Raw genomic sequence first — 14,024 nt, 5'->3', positions numbered from 1 at the left:
TAACTCACACGCTCACAAGTGGGGCATGGTGCCCACATTGGGGGAGCTCTGCGTTCTTCCCTGGTGCACACGGCAGACCTGCACCAGCTAACAGGACACTGAAGCGAGTTGTAAATGTTGCGTAAGATTAAACTCTATGATGCACTGGCCATGTTACAATGTTCCCAGCCAATTTCATGCTTCTTTTTAGTAAGATAAGTGGGTTTGGAAGTGCCATTTTCCATCGGCTACAACAACAGATTGACAAGTCTGCTGGAACACATTTTAGCGAATGCTCGCACTTATCTTGTACAGCATGTGTGCGGACAAACAAACAGCAAACAGTTGATATTAATCATAAAATTGGTGAAAATTAATATTTAGAAGGCTGGGGTGGTGTGACAACACACTGCAAACCAGTCCAGTATTTCAGCGTGGTAGTTGGTGTGATGGCCACAAACAGCACACGGTGTTTCTCGTGTCGCCGATTACAGAGGAACTAAGGCTCTAGGCTTCCGCTAAACAGTCACATTATAAGTTACACGGGTTAAAGTGCAAAATGTAGCCACTAAAGGATTTTGACAAGCTCACTTCTCTGTCCACTTAGGCATAGCGAGGCTTGCAGCACAATAACTAACCCCCCCCCCTTCCCCCTTATTCTTCTCCCTTTGTTTTTTAGCATTTAAATTGTCTGCAACACACTGGTGCACAGTACGACAGTACACCCGCCCTGCAACATTCTCGCCACATGCTGTGCGCAATGACTACTGTACATTTCTCTGACATTGCAGCGTGCAGCACGGCACTCGTGATAACAAAAGGTGCAGCAAAGGCCAACTTTGTCTCTTGTTGATGAGTGCTGGTCTGACGCTTGGGCAAGGGCCTTCCCCACTGAGGTGCAAAGCCGCAGGCACATTTGAGATGAATTCCAGCATAGAAATGGCAGGCCCTCGCTCTCTGACCGCTTATATAATTTCCTCAACGCAAGAACAATGTGGCAGCAGTGACAAGCAAAGCAGAAAAAAAAAAATCATTACAACCAAAGGTTTCTTGCATTCGCGACAGGATGTACAAAGAAAAGATGTTTTTTTTTTCCTGGCTTTTTGTCTAAAAATTTTTCTTCGTAGATCCTATGCAGAGTGTAAAGAAGCCTTTAGTACTGCAACAAGTGAGCAGTCCACCTTTATCTCACTCCACCCGAGCCGATGTTCCCCGGTGCTTGCAGCATTCCGTGCACATATAATTTCTTTCCTTCGCCAGACTGGGCTAAGCAGCAGTTAAGGGGGGACGTGGCTTTCAAAATCAACTTTTTTATTTCTTTGTGGATTTTGATGAAAATTGGCACAGCAACTGGAAATGCTTCTGTGATAACACTATAAAAATTTCAAAGTAATATTTTGAAAACTTTTTTATGTATGAAATATTCTTTCTGTTCCGCTTGTACCGAGCTTGAGCGGCTTATAAAACACGATAGAAAACTTGTTCGAAGTGCTTTGCATTCCCAAATGAATGGACGAGGTCGTGACAGTTTTAGAATTTTTTTTTTACAACACAATGTTTTTTAGTTTTCATTTTTTTAGAGGTTATTGTGCAACAGGCATGTCAACTGTGAACGATTATTTGAATAAAAAAATCACAAAAAACAAATCTGGAAAACCAAAAGTGTCACGACCTGAACAGTTCATCAAGAAATGTAATGCAAGAAACGGAATCAAAATAGACCCAGCGGTCATGAAGAAATCCCTGGTACAAGCGACACAGGTGGCAAAAAAAAACGTTTTGAGAAAACGGCTTCCGAAGTTGCAACATAGGTTTCACATATCAGAAGTCGTCACGGTTGTAGCCTTTCATGTCCTTTTGAACATGGGACTTCTGGAAGGCCTTGCCTTGAAATTGGAGTGCCTTTTACAGCCTTTCTCTTTCCAGAAAACATCATTTTCAGCTCCTCCGTGAAGAGTACATACCCCCTTTGCAAACCAAACGGAGGGGAGATGGGTTTCAATGGGCTTTCAATGCAAAGTATGGTTAGTTGGTTGGCTGTATCGCACTGGACAACCTCCTTTTGCAGTGTTGTCACCATGGCAACAAGTTAAGCATTTTTTTTTACTTAAATTTGACCATTTTTGGCTTTTTTTATGTTTTATCTTGCCTGGCACAGCAACTTAGTACTAATGTGCAGGTGTTCATTGCCAAAAGTTTGCATACCACAAGGATGAAAATGAGCTACTTTGAAGCTTGGTAGAGTATTCTGCATAACTCCCAACTTCAATGCAAGAGCATATTTTTTTTACTACTTTTGACATTCAAGGCATCCAATATTTCTCGCAGCACAGCCAGTATGCCCTGAGCAATGGTATCAATAATTTCCCTAAAAAAAATCACTGTTAAATGCTGCCACAGTAACGTACATTTTTAACGCAGAGAGCATATTTTTATTCCTATATTACTAACTCAAACCAGTTTGCATGAAAATTACAAGTGCACGGGAAACGTTGCGCAAGAAAAGCGATATGGCTCGCGCGCATCGCAGCGCACGCTTACCGCGACATATCGAACTTTGATTATACCTGATATGGCTGGTCAGGTCGCTTTTAAGATTAAATCTAACGTCGCAGGCATTAATTACAACTACTGGCGTTCAATCGTAACCGGTTGCCCAGTCATGTGATGCTCCAATGCGCGTCGGCTATGCCGTGCGCGCCGCAGCGTTTGACGCGTCGACTGTTTCTTTCCCAAGGCTAGCGAGCCCACAATCAAATCACAGCAATAACTAAGCGTGTAAACATCGCAAATCCAACTAAAAGTTCACTTCACGAACCGCTATCGCAAGCGCGCACACCGCGTCACCCTCCGGGGTCTGGCGACGGTAGAGTCACGCGCCCCACGAAGCGTTCGATGACCTCCGCCTTTCGAGCCACACAACTTCCCGTAATCCGGCTCGTTATCTCTGGCATTCCCATCGCGATAACGTCCGTGTTGAACACCACAGATTGAACAGAAACTCGTCCGAGCGCAGCGGCGAAAATGAACTCAATCCACTCGCTACGCAGCTCAGGCGGCCGCCATTTTGCGTTGCGCCCGCAACATCCAATCAGGAGGGTCGTCGGTCTGCGCCCCGACCGGGGACCAATAGCGCTTCAGCATCTATTTCTAGCTTCGTTTGTGCGTCGTTTCTTTTCTGCCGTTTGTGCGTTTGTGAATGAACGAAGATAAAAGAGACGAGCAGAACCGGAAAGACGATCGCTCGGCCGATCTAACCATATCAAAATGGCCGCGCCCGGTAGCACCGTTGCGGAGATAGAGCGCTCCGAAAATTGCCTTTTTTTCGCCCTTTTGCGCTGATAGTTTGTCACCGCGCCTGACAAAAGTATTTTTTTATGCCACTTTGCGACGCTTTTCAGCGTAAAAACTTTGCAGACGCACAGAATAGGAAACATAGAAGCCGAATATGTGGGTTTCAAAAAAACGATGTTTTGGTCATTTTTCCGAACTTGAAAGCCGCGTCCCCCCTTAAGAAGAGGACCCTCAACCAAAAGGACAAAACCGTGCTGTTCTTTGCCCCAAGCCAGTGCCTAGCAGACCAACGGCACGAGCTCCTTCCCCAGCCAGAAAAGCGAGAGGGCTAACGGAGAGCAATACAAGCGGCTGTGGCCCCGCTGGCTGGGTGAGCAGCAGAAAGGCACTTCTTGCATGTCGGTGACTAAAACTTGTTCCCGTGCTGTCACACGTGACCGCTTCAGGTGGTGCACAAGAACTGTCCACACCCTGTGGCCCTGAAACGGAGGCAGGGAGAGAGAGTGCTGCACAGTCCCGACCACCAGAGCCCACCTGTGAGGTGCGTGGCACAGGCTCCTGAGGCTGAGGCGGGTTGGAATGCTAGTCGACCCCTCCAAAGGACTCCGATCCCTCGATGGCCTGCACCAGTTTCTCCCGAAGATCCTGGTAGCTCTCGTACATTGGCAGGTCCAACCGGTTGAAGCTGCAACAGTTGCCGCACATGCAATGAACCACGGAGCCCTGTCACCGGGGTTCACTTGAACTTTTGAGATAGACGACCCTGCATCGAGCAGGCAGCACCTTTGGAACTGCCCACTACAGCCATACACAACTGCCAAAATTCACTCGGCTGCTGCGCCATGCTCAACCTGTTCATCTGAAATGCCACCTAGCCACACCACACGACAGCTTTCACCCTTATGGGCACTACAACTTGCCGCACCCAACACTGTACAGGAGGACGGCAAGCAGGTGGTGGTGGGATCAGGCAGTGTTAGCCTGGCAAGGTGTGCCGGCAACTGCTTTGCCGGAGCGCCACCTGGTGAGCCTATATGATGGCCACTTCACCATGAATCCACCAACCAGTCCCCTGGGAAGACGATGTGGTCCAAAATGGTGTGTGGGGGCTGCCAATTTTCGCATCACTGAGAGCAATGTTGTCCACTCTGCAGCATGCTCGGGGCAGCACATTACGTAGGGGTGTACACCCCCTAGCATTGCACATGGCGAGTGCAGAGGCGATCACACGAGGCCCACTTTGAAACGCTGTGGCCTTCGCCGAGTTCGTTTGGATGCTGCACAGCAAAGCTGCCTCCCATCTCGCAGGCCCTTTTGAGAAGCAAGACTGATCATGGGAATCTCCCAAGGACTTGAGATGGTCAACTACTGCCTGCCTGAAGTCGATCCGGTGGTCGCTGGAAACCCTGAGCACATGACAGCGCATTCCGAGCCATCTGATCAGCGGCCTCGCTGCCCTTGACGTCCATTGAAAACCGCGCATGGCAACCCTTGCTGCTGAGCTCTTGCACCAGCCGTAAGGAACGTTGGACAGACCCCTTTTGTGGGGATCCCACACTGCGAAAGTTGTAGTGCTGCTGTCCAATCTGTCAGAATTACAACATGCTGCGGTTTATATGCCCTGATTTTCCTCAAAGCAGCCGCGAAGGCTAGTATCCAGTCAGTTTTGGTGGAGGACACTGCGGGATCTAGTCGTGCAGCCCAGGAAACCTGCACATCTGCAATGACATTCGCTGCTGTGCTAGCCCCCCGTGCTGCTGATTGACTCGGCCATCCGTAAACATTTCAAGGTCGTTGAGGTAAGTGCTCTGAAGGTACCAAGGATCTGGTCGTTTCCACTGGGGTGTTTCTCTTGACTCTCATGCGAGGAGGAATGTGTACCTGACACTGGAAGCTCTCATAAGACCATGGCGGCATTGAGGTCTGATTTTTTCCTGGCCACTGATAGCACAAAATTTTGAGAGTGTTCAGAGCAGTGTGCGCATGAGAGGCCGTTCCTGTGCGAAGCCACCTCATTATTGCTCTTCCAGCAATGGTGTCCCCTAGACGCGTTATCTGCACGACTAACCTCTGCAGCACCAGCAAGTGGAGTGTAGAGGACTGGCTCTCCCATATGACCTTCTCGTTTGCTGCTTTCTGAGAAACTTCAGTTGCTGTCCTCAGCCTTTTCCTGAGCGTGTTTCGAGGCGCTCCTACTGGGAGTCTGAAGGGGAGATCAGAGGCAGCTGATAAAGAATACGACTCAAAGCAGTGCTGAGTGCAGCCTATTCATGGACGCCGGGTGATTCCCCCACTTAGCTCCTGCAATCCTCCTACAAATGTTCACACGGGGAATTCGAGCCGAAACAGTCGTGTCCACTGCTCGTCACCAATACAGTCTGTTGTCCAGGGTGGCCCCAAGGAACCGCACGTGAGTGGCTTGACAGATAGGCAGGCTTACCAATGTTAAATTAAGACGGGTGAAAAAACAGGACTTCTCAGCTGAGAGCATCAGGCCGCCTGAGGACATATTTCTGCACGCTGTGAACTCCGTTTAGCCATCACTGCCGTCACTTGTGCTGGTTGGTATTCAGACAACTAGATGCATACATCGTCAGCACACATAGATACGTGAGCTGGTTGTCCATCTTCTTTTAGTGCTCCAGACAGATAACTCAGCCATGGCCACAATGAGAAGAATAGGGGACAAAACACTACCCTGGAGTACACCCCTTGAGATGCTTTTTTCTTCGCTTAGCACACTTCCCAACCTTACTTGCATGTACTGGTGTGTAAGAAAGCCGTAAAGGAAGCGAAGTAGGTTTCCAAATGCCCCCATTGCATGTAGTCGTTCTACTATCAGTTGTCTCAGGACATGTTATCCTGTTATCCTGGACGTGTTATCCTGTTATCCTGGTTGTCTCAGGACGTGTTATCCTGTCTCAGGACGTGTCGAAAAGCACAGCAATAGTTGACAGTCCATGCGCTTTGTTCTGTTTGACATGGCTGATAAGGTCCAGGACGCTATCCTGGGCACTTAGGCATTGCCAGAAACCAGTCACGCAGGCCGGTGGTTGTTTATAGTGCTCTAGCCACCAGGTTAGCCTCGCACAAACAAGCTTTTCCATCAGCCTCACCACACAGGATGCGAGGGAAACTGGCCGGTGTGAAGACACTGCCATTTGGTGCTTTCCAGGCTTAAGAATCGGCACCACCCAGGTGGATTTCCACGAGGAAAGAATGGCACCCGTCTCTCAAATGTGGTTGAAGTACCGGTATGTCTTGCGTCCTGCCAGCAAGTTATACAGCATTTGATTGCTGATTCAGTCAGGACCAGGTAAACAGCGTAAGGTACTTAGCGTGGTCTCAAGCTCCCGAAGCCTGAATGGGGCATACAATGCTGAGGACGACACAGAAGGCAAAGGGAAAGAGAGTTTCCCAGGCATTGTTGAAGTGTACGCGTCTGCAAATTCCTCAGCCGATTGGGAGATGGTCACGTCCTTCCGTAATGCCAGGGCCACAAATGGCCTTATTGGACGTGAATTACCAGACGGCTCCCAATTCGACAGCAAGCACAAAGTTAGTGACTTGCACGGTACCTCGAGCTTGGAAGGAACAGTACGTTGCCCCAATGTACAGTGCAGCTTACAAAACCCAGTCGATGCGCAATCTTCAGGCCACACCGAGGGAAATAAACTCATCCGTCACAAACTTTGTCCTCCGCAACAAAGACAGCAACGGTGTTTCCTACCTGTGAGGACATTAGTGCTTAGCATTGCCAACTAGTACTTTGGTCTGACTGCTTGGCTTGCTTATCAAGCTACAGGGCTACCACGCGAGGATTTCAGAAATGTTACAATACAGTTAAACAGTACAAAATTAGTTTCAATGAGTACAAGGATCACATTCTCGACAGGGGAAGACGAAATATGACTGTTCCACCCTCGTGACACTGGTTGAAATGGACGACACAACATGTCTTCCCCTCACAGAAGTTGCAACAATTTGTAGAGGTTGACGGCTCAGGTTTGGTTTTCAGCCCAAACCACGGGCCGATAGTGGGCCACAGTTTTCTCCTGCCCTACTCACCAGGTGTGCGAGCGGGGCAGGTTGGTGGGGGAGCCCCAGCGCTCGAGCGTGAAGGGCTGGGGCCCGTTGCTGCCGTGCAGCTCGGCGAAGCCGTTCATGGGCACGCGGGAAGTGCCCGTGACGAACTGGAGCAGGCGGGAGCGCATCTCGTTAGAGAAGGAAAGCACCAGGCGCCAAAACCACTGGACGACCACATGGTTGGCGTGGTAGCCGCCCTTGTAGACCGTGTGGCGCCGCCAGTCGCGCACGTCGATCTGGCCGATGCCGCACATGAGCAGCTCGAGCTCGTGCTCGTCGAACACGCGCAGCAGCGCCAGGGGCACCAGCTCGTTGAGGCCCTCGAGGAAGGCGTTCATCTGGGGCCGCACGCGCGACGCAAAGCGCCACTGGATCACCAGGTCCACGTAGCGCGCCTTGTTCTCCTGCGTCACGGGCAGCTCGGCGCCCCCCGGCGTCAGCTCCCGCTGCTGCATCTGCCCAAAGAGGTCCTCATCCACCGAGAAGCGCAGGTCCAGCTCCGCAGGGTCGTTGTCCATGATCCAGCGAAGGGAGTTGTAGTACTCCGTGTCCTGTGGTGAACACAGGGAGAGAGGAAAGAGCGGCACCGTCGCGTTTCTTTCTGCACCAAGGCATACTACCATTATAGGAGCCATGAAGACAAAATACAAGTTTGTTTCATTTGAAAGATTTCGTGTTTTATAGTGCCCCCAGTGATTGTCCGGATACAAATTATGTTTTATTCCCCGAGAAATTAATCAATTTACGTTAAAATTTTGATTTTCCCGCTAAATCGTGTGTTTTTGTAGCTGCAATGACATCACAAACCGCTCTGCCGCCTAGGATCCCTTGATTCGCGCGTCCACTGTGCAGGGTAGAGACACGTACACGCTGGGGCCGCCATTTTGGATCGCTCACTCGCCGCCGAAGCAAGTCATTGTATCAAAATCGCGCTAAAAGTATCTCCGCAACGCGGTTAACTGGCAAAGTTTGAATCAACTTATCTGTTTCGCGTTGCTGGGTCGCGTGGGAAACGAAACGAACAACGCGCTGAGCACGTTGACCCAATCGCAGCGGCACGGGACCGTTCAAAGGGTGTCTCCACCCTGTACGGCAGAGTTGGTATTGAGGTATTCGCACGTTTGTTTACGTTACTCAGCCTAGATGGCGCTACCATACCATGGCGTGTCGTTTTCTGCCTTTTTATTCGTTCTCGGAGAAAATCGTTTCGTGAAACATACTGCTCGCTTGACAAATATGTTCACGTAAGACACCGTCGCGTCAATCAATCGGCCAGTGTCGTCTGAGCCAACCCCAAAGTCCCGCAGTCCTGTGCAGCTAAACAAGAATACTGCGCACAGTACCAACAGCAGCAGTACGCAGCGGTACTTGTATGTTTACATATGCTTTCGTAACTTACACTTACCACCATTCTTACCGGTTAAAAAAGAATGTGCCCAAAATTTAAGGCAAATAGCTCGTTCGGCAGGCTTATACTGTGCCTAATTTTCGTTTGCTTTTGCCGCCCTTCGCCAATCGCAGATCTGTCTCGTGTGACATCATAGGTTCTGTTGCGGGAAATGAGCTAGTGGGTCGCATGGCCATTCCCTTTTTTCCTAATTATGTGGCTTATTCGACCGAAGTTTACGTTAAAAGTGGTGTCAGTATGATTCTAACGAGGCAATCTTTTGAATGAACCAAACTTGTGTTTTCTCTTCATGGCTCCTTTAACCTAAATGGCGCCACCATACCGTGGCAAGCTGTTTTCTGCCTCTGGTTTGTTTTTGACCATGTTTGAACCTGGCTTGTTTTTGTTCAGGATGAAAATGATCATTTCATGAAACAGAGTGCTCACTCGAGAAATATGGTCATGTAAGACACCGTTGCCTGTGTCAATCAGCCAGTGTCATCTAAAACTACCCCAAAGCCCCGCAGTCCTGTGCAGCCAAACCAGGCATAGCTCGCGCAGTACCAACAGCAGTACGCATCGGTACTTCTGTGTTTAAGTGTGCTTTCGTAACTTCCACTGTCGGTCCCACCATTCCTACTGCTAAAAAATGTGGCCTAAATTTAAGCGCAAATAGCTCGTGCGGCAAGCTTATAAACCCTGCCTAATTTGCGTTTGCTTTTGCTGGCTTCTGCCAATCGTACAGCTGGCTGGTATGACATCATAGCTTCTGTTGCAGGAAATGAGCTAGTGGGTCGCATGACCTTTCCCTTTTTTCCCAATTATACAGCTTATTTGAGTGGAGTTTACATTAATAGTGGTGTCAGTATGATTCTAACGAGGCAATCTTTTGAATGAACCAAACTTGTGTTTTGTCTTCACGGCTCCTTTAAGCACTTGGCAACGTGCCCTTATGCAGTGGACTACAGCAGTGTGCAGCTGTTGACGAATAATCATAAATTGGCATTTGGTTCCAAAGATGCATGCTTGCCCCCAATGCACTGCAAGCCCGAACAAAATTCAGAAGAGTGTTTTTGATTATGTATAGGTGATCATGAACAAATTTCGATGCAATTAAGATGGTCTGAATTACAGCTTCAAGCTTTCAACCTCATCGGACTCTAATCACAAACAAAAGAGGTTATCCTAAAAAAATGGCGCAAGCAACTTTGGGGACAAGCACTTACCACAGCCTCCATGTCTTTGATTGTGATGGGCTTCCCAAGCATCATCTTGTAGAAAGGGCGAATGAAAAATGCTGAAAGGGGCAAAACAAGGTTGTACCATGCATTCTGCATCAGTGCACAAGATTTTTTATCCTTTCCTTATAAAGCTTACCGTCGAGGAGCTTTCCATGATACACAGCCATACCGGCCACTCTACCAATGAATTTGAAGTAGGACAAATGGTCCTCATTGCACATTCCTGAGCATGGGTTGATCTGAAGTGTGTAGTTGTCTCTGAAAAGGAAACACCAATGTTACGGGCAGTACAGAAGTGCTCATAAAAACCTGGCTGGCTTTATTTTCAAGTATGAACACAATTACATCGAGTGCTTATATAGAACACAAGAATTAGCGCAACCAGGACGTTTAAAAGCGAAAACCAAACAGCACAAAAGGTATGGTTTACATTTGTGCCACGCACCTCTTCGTTCATTACAGTTTCAAGTTCTGCTTGATATTTTAGGGTAACTTAATTTACAGCTATTACTTCTTATTCCCACTAAATGCCAAACTGTACTAGCAGGGCATAATGTAACCGTGGGTGATTATTTTTTTTCACTAAGACTCAATTGGTTCAACCTTCTATAATCTTTGCGTTTTGAGGCCTCGCACCATTACAAAAGTAATGAAAGCAACAAAATAAAATAAATGCTGCCGTCTATTCCTAATGTTTAAACGAGTCGAGCAAGTTGCTCAACTTGGCCACAGCTGTGACAGGCACACGTGGCACTCACTCATAAGATGGGCAAGTAGGTTGCCACAAATGGGGTGATGAGGTCAGCTTGTCCCCCATGGCATCAAGCGATTTCAGTGGCACCAACAACGGTTGACAACAAGGATGATGGCATTGCCAATTTTACTATCACCTCCACAGTTGTTATAACACAGGCTGGAATGGGCAATCTTGTTCGAAACCAGCGAACTTTTTGCTTGCACAGCTCTTCCTGGCAAAGCAAATAAAAATGGTGCGCAGTGCAGGGGAGAACACTGGGTTTCCCCGGAGGCACTCACGCGGCGGAGTACTCGAACAGTCCGTAGTACGGGTTGAACATCTCCCGGGAGAGGAGGTAGAAGAACTCCCTGGATGCACCCCCGTAGTCCAGCACCTCTTCCCCATCAAACTCCACCCACAGCTTGGACCTCAGCCGGTCCACACAGGTCACGTTGCTCAGGATGCGGTACGAGTCCTCCAGGATCCGAGCTCGCGATATCTTCAGCTCAAACTTGTTCGGAATGTTTCCCTGAAACAGCGCCACCATGCAGGCCACATCCTACGTGCACGGAACAACTGGCCTTTGCGTCAGCAAGAGCACCTGTTTTTATTCCACAAAAAGGAGAGAGCCCCCTTAAAAGGAAACAGGCACAACACACCACAACATCTCGTATCTGCAGAGACCTCTGGGCACAAATAAAACTGTCAACAGCTCCTCCCTTACCCACTTGTAAAACTACAAACTGAACTCTTCATGACACGCTGTAGGCCCTTCACGAGTTCTATGCCTCAGAGTTAGGGTCTTAGGCTCCTGGTTACAACACTGGGGCCAAGGATTGCCACCTACTCGACCTGGATGCTAACTCCTACCCCCACTCACTCAGTAGCAACTGGATACATTTGCTTGCAAACTTTGTGGGCTCCAGCTGCACAGACAATTTGCACTGAAAACAGATGTGGCTGCAAAATACGAATAGCGCTTTGCTTACAGGTGGCTTTGGAAGCTTGGATTTGAGGTACTCGTACTTCCGCTTGTAGTCCCTAGAGTATGGCACAGCCTAGAAAGAGAGTGAGAAAACTGGCATTCTCTGGCTTTCTTTTACTTTACATTCGAAGAAGCACAAACAAAGACGATAAAATCCTGCCTTAGGATCGGGAATGAAGCTAGTCTGATTAACACTGAAATTCAATACAAACAAGGGGTGACGTTAAGCTTCTTCCCTGCTTCAAGGATGTCACAGCTTGCAGGAGCATTTGTCATCAGAGTAAAGCAATGTCAGAACATTAAAATAAAATAAACAGGCACCTGTAGGGAGCACATGTTGTATACGATGAAAGTATTACTCATTCTTACCATGTTTCAACTAGACGTGTACGAATAGTAAAATTTCAGCTCAAAATGAATCCAAATCAAGGAGATTTGAATATACGCAACAAAATTCAAATATCAAACTTTAAACCAACTGGCTGGGTATTGACATCAAATGCAAAGAAGGTTCGCGAGAAAAAAAATACGAACGTAAAAATGTGCCCTCATACTTGCACTGTCTATGCCAAGGATAACAAAAATGCAGAGCTTTGCTTTTTTTTTACTATAGAAGGTGCAAAGGTCCCCCCCACTCTATCTTCCTCGATTTGAATGAGTTGAGATAGGTCATGAATGGACGGAAAAATTATCTATTTTTGATGGGTTGCCCCTCACAATGTGTAGTAACAACGACTGCAAAACTGTACAGCACAATAGTTCATTATCCTTTAGACGCTCCAGAAGTGTTTTAGAGATGGGGGTGCTCAAATCAATAGATTATGATGATGATCATGATCATGATTTTGTGATCCCAAAAACTAGAGCGCGTTTTCTTTCTTTCTTTTTCCCCGATCAGAAATGTATTGTTTTTTTTTTCTTCATTGAGACCTGCCCTGGATTTTTGAACTGAATCTTGCACAAGCACCAAATATTTTATGTAACAGCTGTTTACCTACCTCAAACATCTTACGCATTTTTAACAGTTAAAGTACTACTTCTTTGGTTAGGGAAGAGCGATCATATCCTCTGTGTGGCACTCGAAGTGCACTGTACGCCTTCACACAAGATACAGTCGAAACCAACATGGTGAATAAAATTACGGAAAAAAATCATTTACTTCTCCTTTACAAAGCAGCAAAACTCTTGTGGCATTAATGCACCAGTTACAAGCTACAAGAAGAAAACAAACAAGGCAAATTGGAAATTAATTAACAATTATCCCTGGTAGACAGGTCGGACGTTCTGGCTAAATGACTTGGTCATATTAGCCCAGTGCTTTGGGCCACTCCAGACAGATTATTGTTTTGTTTCAGAGCCATGATTTGTCTAATCGTGCCAAGACAAGGGGGGTTGATCTTCTTCGTTTTGAAAATCGGGGGTTCTCGAGCCCCATCTGACAGTCCCCCCACCCTCCTTCCAGAGCCCGTGTTATCCTCACACCTCTACTGATAGCAGCTTTGTGGAATTGTGCTCATTTCCTCTCGAAGTTTGCCCTAAAGTCCCAACTCGGAAGATGCGCAGAGAGAAAAAACAGGGAGGGGCCACTATTTTCTCACACGGGATGAAGGCGCATTCACTGCCCCACCCCCAAGTAGGCCTAGCTGGCTGATCCATTTGCATGTACTATCACAACCTCTGCTCAGTGAAAAACTTCCATGCAAGGTTTTCCAAGAGGCAGTGCCAAATGGAACAGTGTTGCACCACAGTGGTAAGTTATTTTTGTGGTGATTCCCGTCGGCAACCTTCCCTGCTTCAGAGCCCTCAGGATGCTCGCTTGAAGCCCTCTGGTGTCCCTTACCCATGGAGCAGACTAACAGGGCCCAGACACTAGCAAACCATCCCTTACCCATGGAGCAGACTGACAGGGCCCAGACACCAGCAAACCAATCTCGTCTGGTCTCTCTCTCTGGGTGCCAAAAATCACTTGGCAATCAGCACTGTGCACTCCACAAAACTGAATTACCAGCATGGCTGCTGCAATTCTTCGAGTGCGCGTGTGCCAGTTGAACTGGTGCTCCTAGCTACTATATACATCACCTGCAGATTCATTTGGACAGCACAACATACGAGAATCTCAAAGTGCACAACTTCAAAGACATCTGAAACTCGAGGCTTGAAGCAGGCCTTTACTCTGCAAATCTCACCCAACACATCTGAAACCTCACCCAACACATCACAAGAAAAAGAAAGCCTGTGCAAGGTACCGTAAAATCCTGAGAGATAGCCCACCTAGATCGAGAGCAAATCGAGTGAAAATATGACGTGGGCTAACTT

The 14,024-nt window shown here is 47.8% G+C and overlaps 1 protein-coding gene across 6 annotated transcripts in view; it reads right to left on the bottom strand.

Annotated features, from left to right (window-relative positions):
• Nucleotides 1-3,495: 3,495 nt before the first annotated feature.
• Nedd4 (E3 ubiquitin-protein ligase Nedd4) overlaps nucleotides 3,496-14,024 on the bottom strand; it is a 42,174-nt gene continuing 31,645 nt past the window's right edge. For 5 of the 6 annotated variants that reach the window (XM_077700777.1, XM_077700780.1, XM_077700779.1 and 2 more), the window contains exons 15-21: nucleotides 11,713-11,781; nucleotides 11,023-11,252; nucleotides 10,124-10,245; nucleotides 9,973-10,043; nucleotides 7,342-7,910; nucleotides 3,808-3,958; nucleotides 3,496-3,752 (exon numbers count right to left, since the gene is read on the bottom strand). In XM_077700777.1, coding sequence (XP_077556903.1) covers nucleotides 3,856-3,958; nucleotides 7,342-7,910; nucleotides 9,973-10,043; nucleotides 10,124-10,245; nucleotides 11,023-11,252; nucleotides 11,713-11,781 — 1,164 coding nt within the window. In that variant the 3' untranslated portion in view covers nucleotides 3,496-3,752; nucleotides 3,808-3,855. The remainder of the gene's footprint in view (nucleotides 3,753-3,807; nucleotides 3,959-7,341; nucleotides 7,911-9,972; nucleotides 10,044-10,123; nucleotides 10,246-11,022; nucleotides 11,253-11,712; nucleotides 11,782-14,024) is intronic. The other variant, XM_077700778.1, reaches the window with a different exon arrangement.

This window comes from Haemaphysalis longicornis, unplaced genomic scaffold, assembly GCF_048455015.1.
Source record: "Haemaphysalis longicornis isolate Haplotype H1 unplaced genomic scaffold, Haemaphysalis longicornis Haplotype H1 scaffold_2, whole genome shotgun sequence".
NCBI lineage: Eukaryota > Metazoa > Arthropoda > Arachnida > Ixodida > Ixodidae > Haemaphysalis > Haemaphysalis longicornis.
Note: the sequence above shows the minus strand (reverse complement) of the source record. Positions and strands in the feature narration are given on the sequence as shown.